The 17,935-nt window shown below is 40.5% G+C and overlaps 1 protein-coding gene across 3 annotated transcripts in view; it reads left to right on the forward strand.

Annotated features, from left to right (window-relative positions):
- The window catches only part of vash2 (vasohibin 2), a 134,846-nt gene extending 118,432 nt beyond the window's left edge, over nucleotides 1-16,414 (forward strand). The window contains exons 7-8 of one of the 3 annotated variants that reach the window (XM_080200506.1): nucleotides 9,558-9,676; nucleotides 15,398-16,414. In XM_080200506.1, the coding sequence (XP_080056632.1) occupies nucleotides 9,558-9,630 (73 nt within the window). In that variant the 3' untranslated portion in view covers nucleotides 9,631-9,676; nucleotides 15,398-16,414. Of the gene's footprint in view, nucleotides 1-7,784; nucleotides 7,810-9,557; nucleotides 10,470-15,397 lie in introns of those variants that run through there. The other 2 variants (XM_080200505.1, XM_080200507.1) reach the window with 2 other exon arrangements.
- The last annotated feature ends 1,521 nt before the right edge of the window (nucleotides 16,415-17,935 follow it).

A 17,935-nucleotide genomic window follows, 5' to 3' on the forward strand; every position in this document is an offset into this window, starting at 1 on the left:
ATGGATAAAGTAGATGTGGAGCGGGTACTTCCTCTTGTGGGGCATTCTAGGATGAAAGGTCATAGTCTTAAGGTAAGGGATAGCAAATTTAAAACAGAGTTGAGGAGAAACTACTTCTCCCACAGGGTTGTCAGTCTGTGGAATTCACTGCCCCAAGGTGAGGTGGATGCTAGGACAGTGAGTAAATTTAAGGAGGACTTAGTCAGATTTTTAATTGGTAATGGGTTGAAGGGTAATGGGGAGAAGGTAGGAAAATGGCGATGAGGAACACATCAGCCATGATTGAATGGCGGAGCAGATTCGATGGGCCAAATGGCCTAATTCTGCTCCTATATCTTATGAACTAATAAACTGTTTTCTTTTACGTTTGTTCACCGGAGCTTCATGTTGTAAGTGGTGTGAATTCCTGAGCATTGGTGCCCAAGTATATTATAAAACTGCTTCTGCTTGAAGGGGCACTGTGTTAATACAGACCCAGGAAAGGGCTACAGCTGGAAATAACTTGGCATTTGTCCATTTACCATTTGACTGGATTAAAACGTGTTGGCAGCAAAATGCCTATTGTGTTGACGTGTTGCAAGTCTGAAAGATAAATTTCCAAACCTTCTACCCAGCTTTGTTTAGGGAGGAAATTAGACATTGTTTCATGGGATCAAAGGAAATTAAGTTTCAAAATGTATCACAATTTCTAATACTGTTCGAAAACAGATCACACACATGTAAGTGGAGTGAAATAACTATTCTGTTCTATCAGCTTTCCAATCTAAACCTTATTACATGTGAACCTTTCTGGTAAATCCTTTGTTAGCTGACAGTGTTGTACAGAGGCCAAGGCAGGGTTTTTCGGTTGAAGATCCCACTCTCCAACTGGTAATCAGTGAAAGCCATTCGCACTAACCTGTCAGCTTTCAGAGACAAATGAGTCTTTCATTTAAACAAATAATGTTTAAGAAAAAAGTGTTACAAGAATTTTAATTATGAGTTCATGCTAATAAAAATAGTGCTTTTATGTCCACTCAAAATGGGTTAGAGAGAACTATTAGATTTAAATGTAATTTACTCCACTGCTCAAAGTATATGGAAACAGCAAATCTATTTATAAAGGAGTCCTTATGGATTTTGCTATAATCTCACCATCACTGCATTGCAGGCTGGCAAACAGCAGCTGCAGAAGTTCCCACCTATACTATGCTGCAGTCAGGAAGTTTGGGGGGAGGGGAGGGAACAATAAACTCTTACAGTTTATGTGAATGGTGCTGTTCATGCTGATCTTCCATTACCTGCAGTCCAGCACCTATAGAGAACGCAAGCCCATGCTTGCCATTTGGTCACGGGTCAATTAATGACTATCCTGCTAAGGTGGAGGGTATTTTTGGGTCAAAATGACTCCAAAATGCTGCATTTGGTGATGAACCAAACTAGTTGCCCATGACAAATCCATAACCTAAGATTGAACCCATACGGGTTCACGGTGCCTCAGGAAAATATTATTATTTGTCTGCCAGTCTGGCTCATTCATTGGAGCTGGAAGTTGGCTATCACTTTGGGGGGAGGGGGGGGAGAATGGTTAGGATTCTTCCCACTCAATTCCAGATAAGCTTGGGTTTTAAAGTCTGAAGGATTAGGGTGGACCTGTTGGACACACAGCTTATTGATATTTTGTTCTGGTATGCAATGCAGTTTTAAGTGATTAACCATCAGCACTGCCCTGTGTGTGCTTGGGAGTACCTTGAGCCTCTGCTCTGGACCGTAGCCGTCTGGACTGAGGTAAATGGGATGTATCTTTGTGGGGAAGGAGTGTAAACTTTATATTGGATAAAGAATCCCTAAAAGTAGATTTCTTAATGGCTTGAATTGGAGACCCTTAAATATGACATTTGTTTTCACACGTGACAAACATACAGCTGATCAAAAAGAAAATGTGACAGGCGGAATATGCATTTATATATTTGTTGAATGTCCAGCACGTTACTTCCATTACACAAATAAAAATGTCTTTGCAGTGATGGCCTTGTTTTTCCTTTGTTAGCTGACAGTGTTGTACAGAGGCAAGGCAGGGGTTTTCAGTTGAAGATCCCACTGGCAATCCAGAACATTTCAATATGAAGGAATTGTATTGGATTTGAAACGTTGGGTGGGATTTTCTGGCCATGTTTGCACCAAAACTGGAAAATTCCACCTGAGGTCAATGGGCCTTTGCATGGTTCCCCCACCACCCCCCCCTCCCCCCCAATACTTACTACGATTCCCGTGGCAGGCAGGATGAGGATGAGAAAATTCGGCTTGTTAACTCTGTTTCTCGCTCCACAGATGCTGCCACATCCGCTGAGTTTTCCCAACATTTTCTGTTTTTATTTTCATATGGTTACCTTCCATAACGCAAGATCAGTTGGGCTAGTGGGAGCTCTGATAGTGAAAGCAGGGTTTTCTGGAAGGTGATTTGGAATAAGTGCAATAAGCAGTTTTTTTCAACCTTCTCACCTCAGGATGCTCAGACTAATTGTAGCGTCTTAACTTACTAGTCAGATCCTCACTGGATTAACCAACAAAACCTTCAGAGCGACTGCAACTCCCAAATCCAAAATAATTCCGTTCCCTTCAGCTTTAGTTGAAAAAAAACTGCAGTTCAAAATTTAAACCTGATGTGGTAAAAGGGAACAATTATATCTTCTGCCATCCTTTAATGTAAGGCAAATGGTTCAGTAGGTAGATCGCAGAAAACTAAGTGCACACAATACATAAGAGAGTGACTGCAGCAGATAAATGAAAGATTCAGAAAGCAGTTGAGGAATATGATGTGGACGCTATAACATGCCTGACCTGAGCAATTAACCCTGGGGACCATGTGTAGTCATCTGTGTTGTTCTTCAGGAACTGAACAGTCCCAGAATTGGAACATCCAAGGCATGAGGAGACAAAGAGTGTGAACTTTTATTCTACTGACTCTTTAACTTTCTCTTGGGAGTCAAGTGATTTTCTAATAGGCTGTATCTTTTATCGCTGCGCATTAGCAAACTGAGTCACCTTCTCTAATTCAGTATTACCTCAAGTTCTCTGTTATAATACAGCTCACCATGGCTGTCAGGATTTCCTCAAATTAACAAAGGACAGATAACACCTACAGCACTTCAGGAAACAAGTGCTGTAATTCAAAGTGAGGGGTGTACTGCCCCTGGTCACATGACAGTGTTAGCATGCCAGCACTCCTGGGCTTGAAACTGTTATTTCTTCTGGTTCTCCCTAGGGCAACGTTATTATTGTCATTATTTTGTTTATATATATGTACATATTCTTCAAAATACTTATGGTTATGACTTTCACTGAATTATACCAGTTGATTTTCTTCTCTTTGTCAATATTTCTAGTCATATAGAACATAGAACATAGTACAGCACAGTACAGGCCCTTCAGCCCTCGGTGTAGTCATGTCATCATAAATTTCAGGGAATAATTCTCCTTTGAAATGTTCTTGTTTTAAGTAAAAAAAAATGATGATAAAGAAGTCTTTATTACATTCTTTGCCATTATCCCCTTGTCAGGAACTAAGGGCTGGATTTTAGCAGGTGGGAAATCTGGAAATGGAGTAGAAGTCAGTGACCTTTTTAACTCCACCATTCCATTATCATTCTGTCTTTGTGTTTCTTATCCAGTTAACTATTAGTGGGCATGATGATGACTTGCATGACATGGTTTTAACTCCATTATTTAAACGTATAAGCCAAATATGCATGCTGAAATATTTGAAGTTACCATGAAGAGTTTTGGTATGAAGTCAGTAGAGGCAAAGCCTGTTCTGCGCTTCACCAACTTCTCCCTGGACATGCTGATGGGGGCTGTGAGGACCCAGACCCTCATAATGGGAGAAAGTAGCCTGCAGTTTCACAAAGAGAGGTGGTTGGAGGTTGCCCAAGAGCTTAGCAGTAGAAGCGTAGGGCTCCTGGATCGAATACAGGAAATGTTACCATGTCCTATGCAGGGCAGGAAAGGTGAGCATGATAACACATCCTGAATATGTATAACCCAGGCTCCAAACCCACCCTGGCACAGGACTGCTTACATCAGCTTACCTTCTAGCTGCATCCATTCCCGCCTATGTCTGTATAGTTCCTCACACCCCCATCTATCTATCCACCACTAACATGCACCCTAATCTTTATGCGATGTTATATCTATTCCTCATAAGCCCCCTCCATAAATGCTCTCCATCTATCCATTCAATACATACCAATACTCTCATTGATAGATCTCTCCTTTCCCTCCTTGCAGAGGAACATAAAGTAAAGGCTGAGAAGTGAATGTGGCCCCTTACAAATCTCTCAATTAACAAAGTGGATGGTGTGCTGGAGATCAGTTGAGTCTCGGTATACCTGGCTGATGGAGTGGGGAAATGAGAGCCTCCCAGTTAGCTGGGTGACAGAAATAAAATCAGACAGCCACATGGCAGTCAGTGACTTGGTGTCAACAGCAACTGAAATATGATTACTCGCCTATTGGTAACTATGCATTATTTCCTTGACAGTTGTCGTTCATATAATTTATCTTCCCAAGGACCTTCTCATGTCCATCAGTCAGTGGGGTGAGGTCACCTGCCTTGACAACAACTTCTCAGAGGATGTCACTCACTTCACCTTTGCACCATTACGGGACTGATGCAGACCATGCACCAGCTCAGATACTTACACTGGTGGCAGCAGTTACCAATGTAGCTGGGTTCTCACTCAATGACTTGCACTGAACGAGTGAGCAAGACTAGATAACGAAGCCAGGGACAGCACCCAAAGCCATGCACTCCTGTAGGTTAAAATTCAGCCCTAGATCTCTGCATACTGGTCAGATCTTTGATTTGATTTATTATCAACGCATGTATTGGGATACAGTGGGAAGTATTGTTTCTTGTGAGCTATACAGATGAAACACACCATTCATAGAATATATAAGACGGAAGGAAAGGAGAAAGAGCAGAATACAGTGTTACAGTCATAGCCAGAGTGTAGAGAAAGATCAGCTTAGTATAAGGTCAATCCATTCAAAAGTCTGAAGGCAGCAGGGAAGAAGCTGTTCTTGAGTTGGTTGATAGGCGATTTCAGACTTTTGTATTTTTTTTCCAACAGAAGAAGGTGTGAGAGACTACGGTATGTTGGGGTGCGTGCTGGCCTTGATCTAGTGAAGACAAAATATTACGACTGAGGAATAAAAAAGGGATAGAAGTTATTCTCAATTATTACATTTGTTGTTGAAATTTACAAGATAGGCCTTTAAGCATTTGCTGAAGTTAAACTTTGTTCCTTCTTCATTGATGGTATAGGTGACACTGTCGACATGTAGAGTTTCAAGCATAAAGAACTCTGAATACAGCATACCGAATAAATCCTCTCAGGTTAATTGGTTCTGAGATCCTTCCTGGGGAAGGAGCCCATAATAGAAAACTGATACTAAAATATCAAAGAATTAGAAGCAAAACTTTTGATCAACTTTAAGACAAGAGACAAAATATGACAGAATCATTTTAGTTCAGGCCAAGTAGTGAACTGGACTAAATTCCATATAACAGTGAAAGGGGCACACTAGCCCCTAAGAATAGCCAGACCTCATTTCCATCAATTTTATCAGTGACCTACCTGAACACAGCCAGCTTCAGGGTGCAGGTAGGTGATGACAGAGGATTGGGACTTAGCTGAAGGTATGGGGAAAGTGGGGAAGTCTGTGCTAAGAGAGTCCAAAAGTTTTTGGCAGAAGTACACCTGCTCCTCATGGCTCACAAGGAAAGCTGAAATGATATTTTAAATTTACCTGTCTATTGATGTCTTCTGGCCCACACTCATCGGGGCCTATCCTAGGGCTGACAACTGTGGTTAAATGTATTCCTGGAGGTTTCATCACATGACCTATCCCTCATGCCCCAGCCATTAGGCCAAGAACACATCCATCTGTGTGACACATTGCTTTCCTACGTCAGTTGAAAGCAAAAATTCACATTACCAAATTGGATGTTGCTTAACCCTCAGTTCAAAACAATAGGTTAACACTGAGACTTGGAGGAAAGCAGTGGAACCAGGGTGAGTAAATGCTGGCACTCATTTTAACAGATCCAACACCACCCAGCTCCTGGCACATGTATCCCAGCTTTAGGTAGGCAAGGGACTCACCTAATGAAGGAGCAGTGCTCCCAAAGCTTGTGATTCCAAATAAACCTGTTGGACTTCAAGCTGCTGTTGTGAGACTTCTTACTTAGGCAGGCAAGGCTTTTGACAGGCATGAAGTTCTCCTGATCTCATGAAATACAGATCACATGAGGATGCAGCTGACAATGGAAATCTTAGGGAAGTTCCACTGTGAAATTTCATAAACGTTGTGTCAACAATCATTGTGGAAAATGAGGTGAGTGCAGACTTCTGGGTACATAAAAGAACCATTTTCTAATCTAGGCATTTAAAATCTTGAGGCAAACTGATCAACAATTTTAAACTTCTTTAAAAAGGGCTTTCTGTATTTATTTAATTTAATGATTCTTTATTTGGTGCTCCCATCAGATAGGTTGCATGCACATACATGTTGTAGTGTCAGGTGTCAAATAAATGGGTGTATAGGATTCTGCAATCAAAGCTCTCTTTTTGACATTGTACATAGGCAAGTCTCATAAATATAAAAGATACTGAGCAAAATGAAAAGACCACAGTCACTCCGATCCCAAAAGCTGCCAATAAAATTAGACTCAATGCAGGTATGATTTTGTATAAACTAAGAGATCTCTGCACAATGTACTTGCCGTACCTAAAGAGTACTTCAGACACTCCAATTTAATGGATACTGTTTGGAATATCCCTTCCCGTGTTCTGTCTTTTTAGTTGTGACAGGGTGTGTGTCTTTGCTTGCTTGCAATTATTGCTGACTCAAGCGCAGGGTTCATTATCAGCGCTAAGCAATCCAGAAGGTCTATTGATCTGAGTGAAGACAAATTGATTGTGTTTGCCTGCCCTCCAAACATAGCAGGTCAATTGTAAGGCATTTTTAAAGTATGTGATTCTAATGCTTCATCTTGCAGTTTAATAATCGTTAATATTTTTGAAAGGGGTTATTTGAAGAATTTTGTTGACCTCCTGAGGGAATTTGAAAGACTTCACAAAAGCCATCAAATTGTAAAGGTCTTTTTAATTCGTGGGTACTCGGGAATGCCGGAAAAGTGCTGAGTGGGATAGATTTCACTTCTTATTTCAATTTGAGTTATTCATGTGGCATGACTGTCGTGTTGCAGTTTTTGTGTTTACCAATGGGTTGGGCCCTAATTGTTGTTCGTATCCAGCATCCTATATTCGGAACCTTAGTTAATTCACTGACCATTAATGTCAAGCTTTGCCCACCATTGACTGCACAGCTGTTACTGCTGGTAAGCCATTGGACTTTATCCTCCTGTTGGTATTTGATTTAACACTTTGGGTTGACCACTGCAATGCAAACCATTGCCTTACAAGGTTGAAAGTTGCCCTTGAAGGACATTCGATGTAGATGGGTCCACTGTAGCGATTGCTGCTTGCTTATGCTTTGTCTGGAAAAGTTAATGGCATTTTATTAATGTCAACTCAATTTATCATCATTCTGAGTGAGCATTTACATCTGGAAAAGGCCTCAAGTCTTGAATGCGATACACTAGCACTCTACTTTGCGGGTCTATAGTTGGGGCAAGGGTTTATTTCCTTTTGATATTCATTTTGGAAATGTGGTTCAAGTTTCTCCTTTCTGACCAGGTATCTCTTTATCTTTACCACTCACTGGATCCACAACTTTAGGCTGGTGTGGTGTATCTGATTTCAGAAGGGGCTTAGATTTTAAACGGATGGATCATACTGGCTATTTGTAGTGATCTGGAGGAATTTCCAAGTTCATTCTTTTATGAAGGAAAGCCCTGTGCTGCTTAATAGGATGTTGACAATGATTGGGTCGGACACTGATATGAGGTAAAGATTGTTCCAATTGTAGTCGCAAATTCCTCAGGCATTTACCCACTTTTATTTTTGCGTTTGTTTATTTTGTATGAAATTCCACTCCCAGCACAATGACTTTTGTCAAATAATAGTGCTGCTGGTTAATATGGGTCTCAGTGTTAAATCTGAGTTCAAAATTGTTGAAAAGTAGCTGAAGAACTTTGTATTTATCCTTCACTAATAACTACAAATAATGATTGTATAGATGACATAATTAAAAATGATATCAAATTTCTGTAAAACAGTCCAAATGTATTTAAATACTTTAAACCAAAGGATATCAAAAAATGAAGAGTAAATCTGCCATCCATTAGATTACAAAGATTCCTGTGTACGTGACTGACGTCCAACAGCTGTGAACAAGTCTGCTTAGGCTTCCACAGCTTCTAATTGTCTGGTATTTTCTTTCATGTCTGTGTGTGTCTATTTTAAATGCATTCTGTTATTTAAACATGACTGCATTGAGAATTAAATTTTATATCCATGGACTAAACCTAAAGCTGACAAAGTAATCTTTGTTGCCTACAGCACAGCAATGCATTGTATGGGCACCAGAGACTCTATTATGAGATCAATTTGTGGGGAGGAGGTGGCATAATGGTATTGTCACTGGACTAGTAATGCTCTGGGGACCTGAGTTCAAATCCCACCATGGCAGATGGTGAAATTTGAATTAAATGAAAATGTGGAATTAAAAGTCTAATGATGACCATGAAAACATTATTGATTGCTGTAAAAACGCATCTGGTTCATTAATCCCCATCTGGGAAGGAAATCTGTTGTCCTTACTTGGTCTGACCTATATATGACTCCAGATCCATAGCAATATGGTTGACTCTTATGGGTAATATGTGTTGGCCCAGCCAGAGATATCCACATCCACATGAATTAAAAAAACCTGGTGCATGGGCCATGTTTGAAAATGGCCCCGTGTATTAGATCCAATGCAGGCCCTAGTTTTATGTAATCTCAGGGACTGCTCCCTAAAGTTCTTGTTGTTCCTGGAGTACATTCAGTAACCAAGCAAAATGAACCTCCCTCCTGTCTTTTAGCTTTACCAAGGTGGATATCTTGCTTGCAACTCTTTATCAGTTTCCTTGATGGTTACCTGTTGACGTGAATCTGTTTTAACTGCTTTGCAAGAGATAAATTTGGACAGCATCCTAAAGCTGGACCCTAGCTGTCTCTGTGCCTTGCTTCTAGCACCTGTTAACATTTTCCACCAGTTTCCCATTAAGGAGAGGCACCACCTCTTTAAGCCCTGGTTATTTTGCACCCCTCAGCTTTGGGTAATCTTTGTGCATTCCCAGAGAATCGTGCTCTGTGAGCAATGCTAATATTTGAAGCAGCTGAATTTGCATCATTGCACAGGGTCAGCTTCTATCTGAGCAATGGTGCTGTGTCAGTGAGATCAGCCATGCCATTATCCTCCTCATGTAGTCAAGCCAAGGTTGATTTTGGCCATAATTCTACTCAACTTTTCAAATCAATGAGTGAATGATCTGAGTTTTAATTGTGTGTTTATAGATTCTACCGTCAAATCCGATTCTTAGGCCATTATCTTTGTTGTTCTTTCAGACCTGCAATAACAGAACGGAAGCCAGCAGAACTCAGCACACTGAATGATGTCGGATACCAGATCCGCATCTGAAAGAAGCCATGGAGTGAAAATTTGTACTTTTTCACAATCTTCAACGGTGCTCTATCTTGCACTTTACCTACCAGTCATGTGTTTTAACAGATCAACATTATTTATGAAGATTCGAGTACAATTTGTTTGGATTACAGGACCTGGCAGCTCAATGAGGCGGAAGCACTAATCCATTCATCTAGTTTATTTAAAACAAAACGTACAGAATTCAATTCCCCGATTGTAGCACTGTGATTAGTATTCCCGTTATTGGTTTGCAGTTGCTGGGAGACATTACAGTGTGAGCCTCGCACTTAATGGTTGACTGAAAATCTGATGGCAGTGCTTCCTCGATGCTAAAACAGTGGCTGATATTTGGGGGTCTGTAAATAGGAATATGTGAGTCATTTTAACGTCAAAGTAAAGCAATAGAGAACAGCTATGGGATAACGTTTACTTTCCAGGACTAGATGTAGCCAGTGAAAGAAAAGAACTGCTTTCCAGGGCGACTACTATTAATAATTCTCAGTGTGATTTGTGAAGTTTTTTTAACATAACCTAGGAAGAAATTAGCATTTTGAATTATTTGCAGTGGGGTAAATATATCAAACTGACCAGGGAGATACTTAGTTTGACCTCTGGCCTGCGTTTGGTGACCTCATTTCAGCCTGGCGCATAGAGTGCGCATTATTGTCCTTGGTGTCACTTGGTCAACATGAGTAGATTGATCAGGTCCTACTTCTGATTGTTTGAAAATAGGTGGTTTGTTAGGTGAAGCTTGTGATTTTCCCTGTGTTGAGTATTCTACGACAATCATTGTATATGTTTACAAATGGAAACTGGCCACTTGAGTGTGTATGTGTGTCAGAATATGAATTGGGGTGGGGAAGGGGGGGGTGAAAAAACATGACAAATTACCAAGCTTCAGTTTCTTACCAGGTGATTTCTTTTTGAGATATTCTGTTTAATTGGTGAGGTGTTTTTGCAATTAATCTCTTGATACTTTGCAAAGATGTACGAAGGTGAGAAACCTTGTCAAGGAGATGGGAAAAGACAAAACCAAAGGCACCAAGAATATCGATCGCCCCCGATCATTTTAACTATTCATAACCCTAAAATGGTTATACGAGGTTAGAAAAATCTGAAGGAATTTTTTGGTCTTATAAAGGGCTTCAAAAATTAGAAATTATTTGATACATTTGCTGTCAGAGATTTCAAGGTGTTCTGTGCGTAGTTGGGAGTTGTGTGGAGTGGGAATATGTCAGACTTTTATTTTTCAGATAATGCAATTTCATTTTGAATTTCAAACATATATATGATTACAACTGCGAAACCTCTTCTGGCTGTAACAAACATTTCCTCATTCATCTGATAGTAGGAATTGTTCAGATACCACCCATAACTCGTGATTAATAATCATTTTCAACATCAATCAGAGCTGTAAGATATTCCAACAAACTCAGGACTGAAAATTCTGTGAATGGCAATCCTGGCAGTTGCATTGGGATTGCCCTCTGACCCCTGCTAGAACTTTTGGGCTCACGAGGCAGGCAGGTCATTCACACCAGGCTAATCTGCCACTTGGTCCATACCCCATGTATTGGAGGAAGGTGGTGGTGTAGTGGTATTGTCACTGGAGTAGTAAGCCCAGGGTAATGTGCTGGGGATCTGGCTTTGTATCCCACAATGGCAGAATACTTTGAATTCAACAAAATAATCTGGAATTAAAAGACAATGAAACAGTGATGTCCTTCTCTAAGAGACAAGGAAATCTGCTGTCCTTACCTGATCTGACTCCAGATCCATAGCAATGAGGCTCACGTCCCATGAATTAATTAATGAAAAAAGAAAACTGGGCAGCCCAACTGCCTGTAGAATCCCAGACAACCCCTACTTTCTCCCAGCAATTTATGCCTTTGTCAGGTCTATATCAGATAGTAGGCCTTGTCAAGGGCTGGTTTGCCTCATCTCTTTCTTAGTACATTAGCCAAACATTATAAATTCTGTGGCAGGAATTCTCAGTTTACAGAATCTCTCTCCTGGCCCATTGCTTCCTCAAAAAGGAATTGTCAAGTTCTATCTTTAAAAGCCAAAGTGGAAACTGGCAGAATTACTGGTGATCTGATGCGACCGGGTCTCCCCTGTTGCCTTTGCATGTCCACCGGTTCTACCAGGAGACTGGGAGAACCCCAATGGCACCTACCTATTAGCTGAAAGCCCCCTTGCTGGCTGCTGACAAGCTTAGCGAATTGGTCAACCTCTTAATGACTTTGCTCTTGGAGCAAATACAGTTGATGGAATTCTGTCCTCCGGCTTGCAACTGCTTATTTTAACCGACCCATTATTCTCTGTCTAAAGCACATAACTGGCAGAATAGTTCCCTGGCCTGAATCAGATCACTCTCTCCATTTCCACAATGCCTGCAGGATTCTAGATAGATGGCAAAAATGTTGTTATTGTGTTCATATCTTGATGTACATTGCTTAGAAGAGAGTAATGGGAAGAGATGAAAACAGCAATTTGATAGAATTTGTCTTGAACACATCTTTGGCCATAAATACCTTTATCTCAGCCAACAAGGTGGTTAGTTCTATACCAGGGAGAGTTTTATGGGGTTCCACAATCCATAAGATGAGGCGGCCAACACTACCCCAGAATTCAGAGGTGGAGCTCTAGTCTCCACTTGCTGGGATATGAGAATTCTGCAAATTCAGAAACAGGAATGTGAGCACTTAAGCCAAATACTCACTCCTGCTAAATATTTGAGGTGTCATTCCAAGTTTGGTAGAGCGTGTCAAGTTGAATTAATATACAAAGAGTTATTTATTTTAGATGGGGCGAAAAATCCAGGTTCTTTTCCCAACTCATCTAGGCGAAAGTAACAGTTCTAAGATCACAAATCCCTCAATATCAACTCGCATGGGGTCTTCACTTTAGATTTAAAGTGACCATCTCATAGATTGAATACAAGGTTATCTTTGATCTTAACTGCATGTGTATTCATTCGGAAATCTGGGGGAGAAAAACAATATAATTATGCCTCTAATCTTTCCAGAAATCCTCTGTTAACTTCTGCTTCTCTCTATATTTTCCAATTGCAGGTCTTACTGTCAGGATTGTCCAGCCAGGCTAAACCCTTTGAAAGGGGCTCTCCCAGCTTGTTGTTTATTTAATGTCGATTGCAATATCAGTTTTCTGCTTCAATTTTAGATGATCACATGTTGGAAATATCCAATTGCTGGATGTTTTAAGGGTGCTCTTTTCATGCTTTAATGTAACTAACGTGAGGCTTTAATTTAAAAGAAACCCCACTATCAATATGGATTTGTCTAAACTTACTAAGTTTCAGTCTCTAGACACTCCATTCCAACGTGCCTACATGTCTAAGTGCAACGTCCCACTCTCAAAATGAACTTCAATTATTCCTTCTTAGCAGATGGTAAGAAACTTGCATAACCTTTGAAAAGGAGCACAGAAAGCTCATAGTTCAGAGGAATATGTATTCAGACCCTTTTGAGTCAATTTGACTAGAATGAGGAAGCAGGAATGTTCTCTGACACAGCAGATCAGTCGTAAAACTTGACAGCAATCGTTCAGAATTGCATTTAACTATAGAAAGCAAAGATTCTGGGACTTTTATATCCAACCACTTCATAGTTCTGCATGAATTATTTTAAAATACTTCTTGTCAAACAGTTTCAAGCTCTTGGGTGATAGATTTACCATATTAACAGATCCTTCCCCAATTTTATGCAAGTCAGCTTGTGATCCTTTGTGCTTTTACCCTAGTGATTCTAGAATTTCAGCTGACCATTGTGCAAAATAGTTTTAAAGTTACTTATTAATGTCACAAGTAGACTTATATTAACACTGCAATGAAGTGAGCATTGTGAAAACTTCAGTGAACAGCCTGGCAGCTTGGTCATTTTTGGACATTAAGGGAATTGAGGCATAGAATCCCTACAGTGCGGAATGAGGCCATTCAGCCCATTAAGCCTGCACCAAAATCAATTCCACCCCAGGCCCTATCCCCATAATCCCATTTATTTACCTTTCTAACTCTCTGATGCTAAGATGCAATTTAGCATGGTCAATCCACCTAACCTACACATCTTTGGAGTGTGGGAGGAGCACCTGGAGGAAACCCACGCAGGCACGGGGAGAATGTGCAAGCTGCACACAGTGACCCAAGGCCTGAATTGAACCCAGGTCCCTGGTGCTGTGAGGCAGCAGTGCTAACCACTGTGCCATTGTGCTGAGAATGAGTATAGGGCTGGAAAGTGAAGTTGAGGCAGAAAGTTGGCCATTGTCATCATTGATGCCGGATGTCCCTTCATTCAAGGGTGACGTCTACTCAGGGCTGTGAGTTTCTGCCGTGGGTCTTCATGTGACTGAATGAGCTGATTCTTCATCTTTGGGCACATGGGACAGGACATCCCAAGAGGTAGTGTGATCTGGAATGAAGGATTTGCTTTCTTTTCTTTCCATACATGCCTCTCCTCTCCCTCATTGGAAAGGCATTTGGACTCAAAGTGTGATGCAGCTTAATGGGCAAGTTGCTGCCATTTTGAATAAGTGGTGGTAAGCCCCTCCCAGTCATAATTGTCAATGCTGTCACACTTGAGGGAGGGCTTCAGAGTGTCTTTTCAACGTTTTCTTTGTCCCCTTCAGAACATCACCATTAGAAAGTCATGAAAACCTGCAGGGGAGAATTCTTTTAGCCGTCCAGACATAATGTCCAGTCCATTGTAATGGTTTTGCAGGAGTGTTACCTGAATACTTGTCAAACTAGCTTCAAAAAGAGTGCCTGTGTTTGTTTGATGGTCCTCCCATTCAGTCCAGAGGTTAGGGTGGAGGCTGCTGAATTTCCCTAGTGCTCTTATGTGTTGCTGATGTACAATCCAGGTCTCACTGCAGTGCAGGAGTGTGGTGACAACAACTGTTCTCTGCACTAGGACTTTTCATCCACTGTAATATTGAATGGCAGAGCAGGCTCGAGGGGCCATGTGGGCAATATGTACTTATTAAATTAACAAGTCCTTAGGTTCATTCATTAAGTATCCAGCATAACTTGTTTTTCTTCATTCTCTGATGCATGGAAGTATATGAAGCCAAGAAACCTAAGAGGGAAGTTGAAGGGTGATGAGAAAAGCTAGGCGCAGAGACATGAAGAAAGGAAAAAGCCCCAAAGTAGATTATTTTCAGTGTCCACTTTTGTAAAAATGGTCAATGGGCTTTTTAGGTTGAAGAAACCTGAGAGTAATTTTGTGTTATAACTTTAACCTTCAAAATTGTAAATCCTGTGGGAGATTCAGTAGTAAGCAGTACAAAGCATCTTCTATGCAATGCTGTCTGAGGGAACTGTGTGGTTTACAAGCAGTATGAAATAAAGTGTGTGTGTGTGTGTGTGTGTGTGTGTTTGTGTATATGTGTGTATGTTTATGTATGTGTGTGTGTGCATGTGTGTATGCATATGCATTTGTATGAGTGTGTGTGTGTTTGTGTATGTGTATGTGCGTGGATGTTGTGTTTGTGTATATGTATGTTTGTGTGTGTGTATATATTTCTGATTATGAAAGACAGCCCTATAAAGTACATTGTACCAGTATCTATGATTTGTCCAAGTGCGTGAAAGTGAGGGAGTAGTAACTTCCTCTGTATAACCCGCCTATAGGAAGCCATATGGTTTGGTCACATCTCAACATTATTTTCATGTGCCAATAACTGGAGTCTAACCTTGCCGAAAACTATTTTATTCATTGCATGCCTTTTCCTTGATGTCTTTTAGATAAAAATACAGTAAACATTCATAAAAGGTAGAAGGGTGCCAAGAACAAATGAAGTTAATGTCTACATTCTGAGGTATGATAATGTAGTATTACTGAACTTGTCATGTTCAAATCTGATCACAGCACTTTGAGAACTTGAAATCATTTTAATTTTAAAAGCTGGAATTTCTCTTTTCAAAAGAAGAAAGTAACTATGAAGGGATTTGATTTTTGTTAAAAACTCAACTGCTTCACTAATGTCCTCTCGGGAAGAAAGCCAACTGTCTTTACATAGCCTGACCCATATGTCACTCCAGTGCTACATCAACACTGGTGACCCTTATCTGTCCTCTGAAGCAGCACAGTGAAAAACATTCTGTTGTTCCAAGTCTTTCACTTTCACTCTTCAAGATGAAGGCACACCACCATCTTATGGGGATGAGCAAGAAATATCAGTCTTGCCAACAAAGCCTACATCCTGAGAATTAATCAAAAGAAGCATTTATAGTTTCAGTATACATGAGAAAGGTGCATTTTATAAAAGCAATCTTAATCCTGAATGACAGCAACGTTTTCTCAATGATTTTTAATGATTACATTTAACGTTTGACAAAACTTTGACCTTCTACTACTTCAATGCTGATAAGGACGTTTTTAAAAATGATGTTGCTTTACACTGATCGAATGCTGTATTGCAATAGTCAGCATATGGGACAGTATTAGAGTTACTGCACTGGGGCTGAGTTTAAAATGTGAGAACAAACACTGACGCACAAGCTCCAATTAATTTTTTTTAAGCATTTTTTTGAATGAGAATTTTTTATATTGCAACTTGAAATATCCCGTGTGAAACCTTTGAAGACAAATTGATTTTTATCTGTGATTGTTAGCTGAACTTGGTTAAAACATTTCTATTTATTACTTGCAAACTGCATTTTTAATAACTACAAGAATAGATGTTTGTCTCAAACTGTTAGTTTGCATGTTTTGATGATGGAAAGAAGTGTACATTTTACACTGTGCATGAGTTGCTTCAATAAAGTTGTCAAAATCAAATTCTTTCCAAAGCTGGTGGTATTTGGAATTTATTTAACATCAAACCTGCTCAGGGAAGATATTCCCTCAATTATGCTTACACTAGTGGTCATTATCAAAGTTAGAACGTTCCACATACTTCCAATGATTGTCAATAGTTGATCTCCTGTGTGTTTGTTCATGGGTAATCTGGATCCTTGTTTGTTTTCATGTGCTAAATTCATTGCAGGAGTGCATTCCCATTCCTGTCACAATATAAAAAATTACACAGTCAAAGAAATTGAAATACATAAACCTGTAAGTATCATGTACATCAAGAAAGTAAAATACAGCAGAAACTGGGAATATTCTGAATGCTGTAATAAAAAGCAGTGAGTTTGCACAGGACCAGTCAGCCGGAATGAGATTTCAGCCAGAGTGAGGGTATTGGGAATTTGGAGCTGAGTGGGAATTCGGTGCTGAGGAGAAAGAGGTGCTCATCTCCTGGAGGAGCGGAGAAGCGGACCCTGCGAGGGAGACTCAAGGACGAGTGAGAGGTAGAAAGAAATCGAACCGAGACATCACAGCCAACAGGTAAGTGATTAGCTGATGACTAGTAAGTAGATTTTTTTTTCTTTTTCCTCTTGGTATTGTTGTTATTGTTGTAAGCTAACTTAAGGGTTAAGTCATGGCAGGAGATCCCAGACCCGTGTCGTGCTCCTCTTGTGCGACGTGGGAATTCAGGCACACTTCCAGTGTCCCTGACTCCTTCGTGTGCAAGACGTGCGTCCAACTGCAGTTCTAGTTATACCACTTGACACTCTGCAGCTGCGGATGGATTCACTTTGGAGCATCCAAGATGCTGAAGAAATCATGAATAGAATGTTCAGTGAGTTGGTCACACCACAAATAAATAATTACTGAGGGAGATAGAGAATGGGTGATCACCAGACAGAGGAAGAGGAAGAAGGCAGTGCAGGGGTCCCCTGTAGTCAACTTCCTCCAAAACAAATATACCATTTTGGATATTGTTGGGGGAATTGGCTCACCAGGAGAAGGTGGCAACAGCCAGATTCATGGCACTGTGACTGACTCTGCTGCATATTGTAGGCAGTTCTGAGAAGCTTCACTAGGATGATCCCTGGTATGGAGGAATCGTCTTCTGAGGAAAGATAAAACAGATTGATCTCACCAAAATGTATAGGATTCTTAAGGGGTCTGACAGGGTAAATACTGAAAGGATGTTTCTCCTCATAGGAGTCTAGGACCAGAGAGCATAGTCTCAGAATAAAGGGGCACCAATTTAAGGCTGAGATGAGGAGGAATTTCTTCTCCCAACCCTTTGGAACTCCTTGACACAGAGAGCTGTGGATCAACATTACTATACACATTTAAGGCTGAGATAGATAGATTTTTGATCAGTAAGGGAATAAAGGGCTATGAGGAAAGGCAAGAGGGTGGATGTGAGAAAAGTTGGATCAACTGTGATCCTATTGAATGGTGGAGCAGGCTCGAGGTACCAACGGCCTACTCCTGTTACTATT

The sequence above is a fragment of the Carcharhinus amblyrhynchos genome, chromosome 12, assembly GCF_965287045.1.
Source record: "Carcharhinus amblyrhynchos chromosome 12, sCarAmb.v2.hapA, whole genome shotgun sequence".
In the NCBI taxonomy this organism is placed as follows: Eukaryota; Metazoa; Chordata; class Chondrichthyes; order Carcharhiniformes; family Carcharhinidae; genus Carcharhinus; species Carcharhinus amblyrhynchos.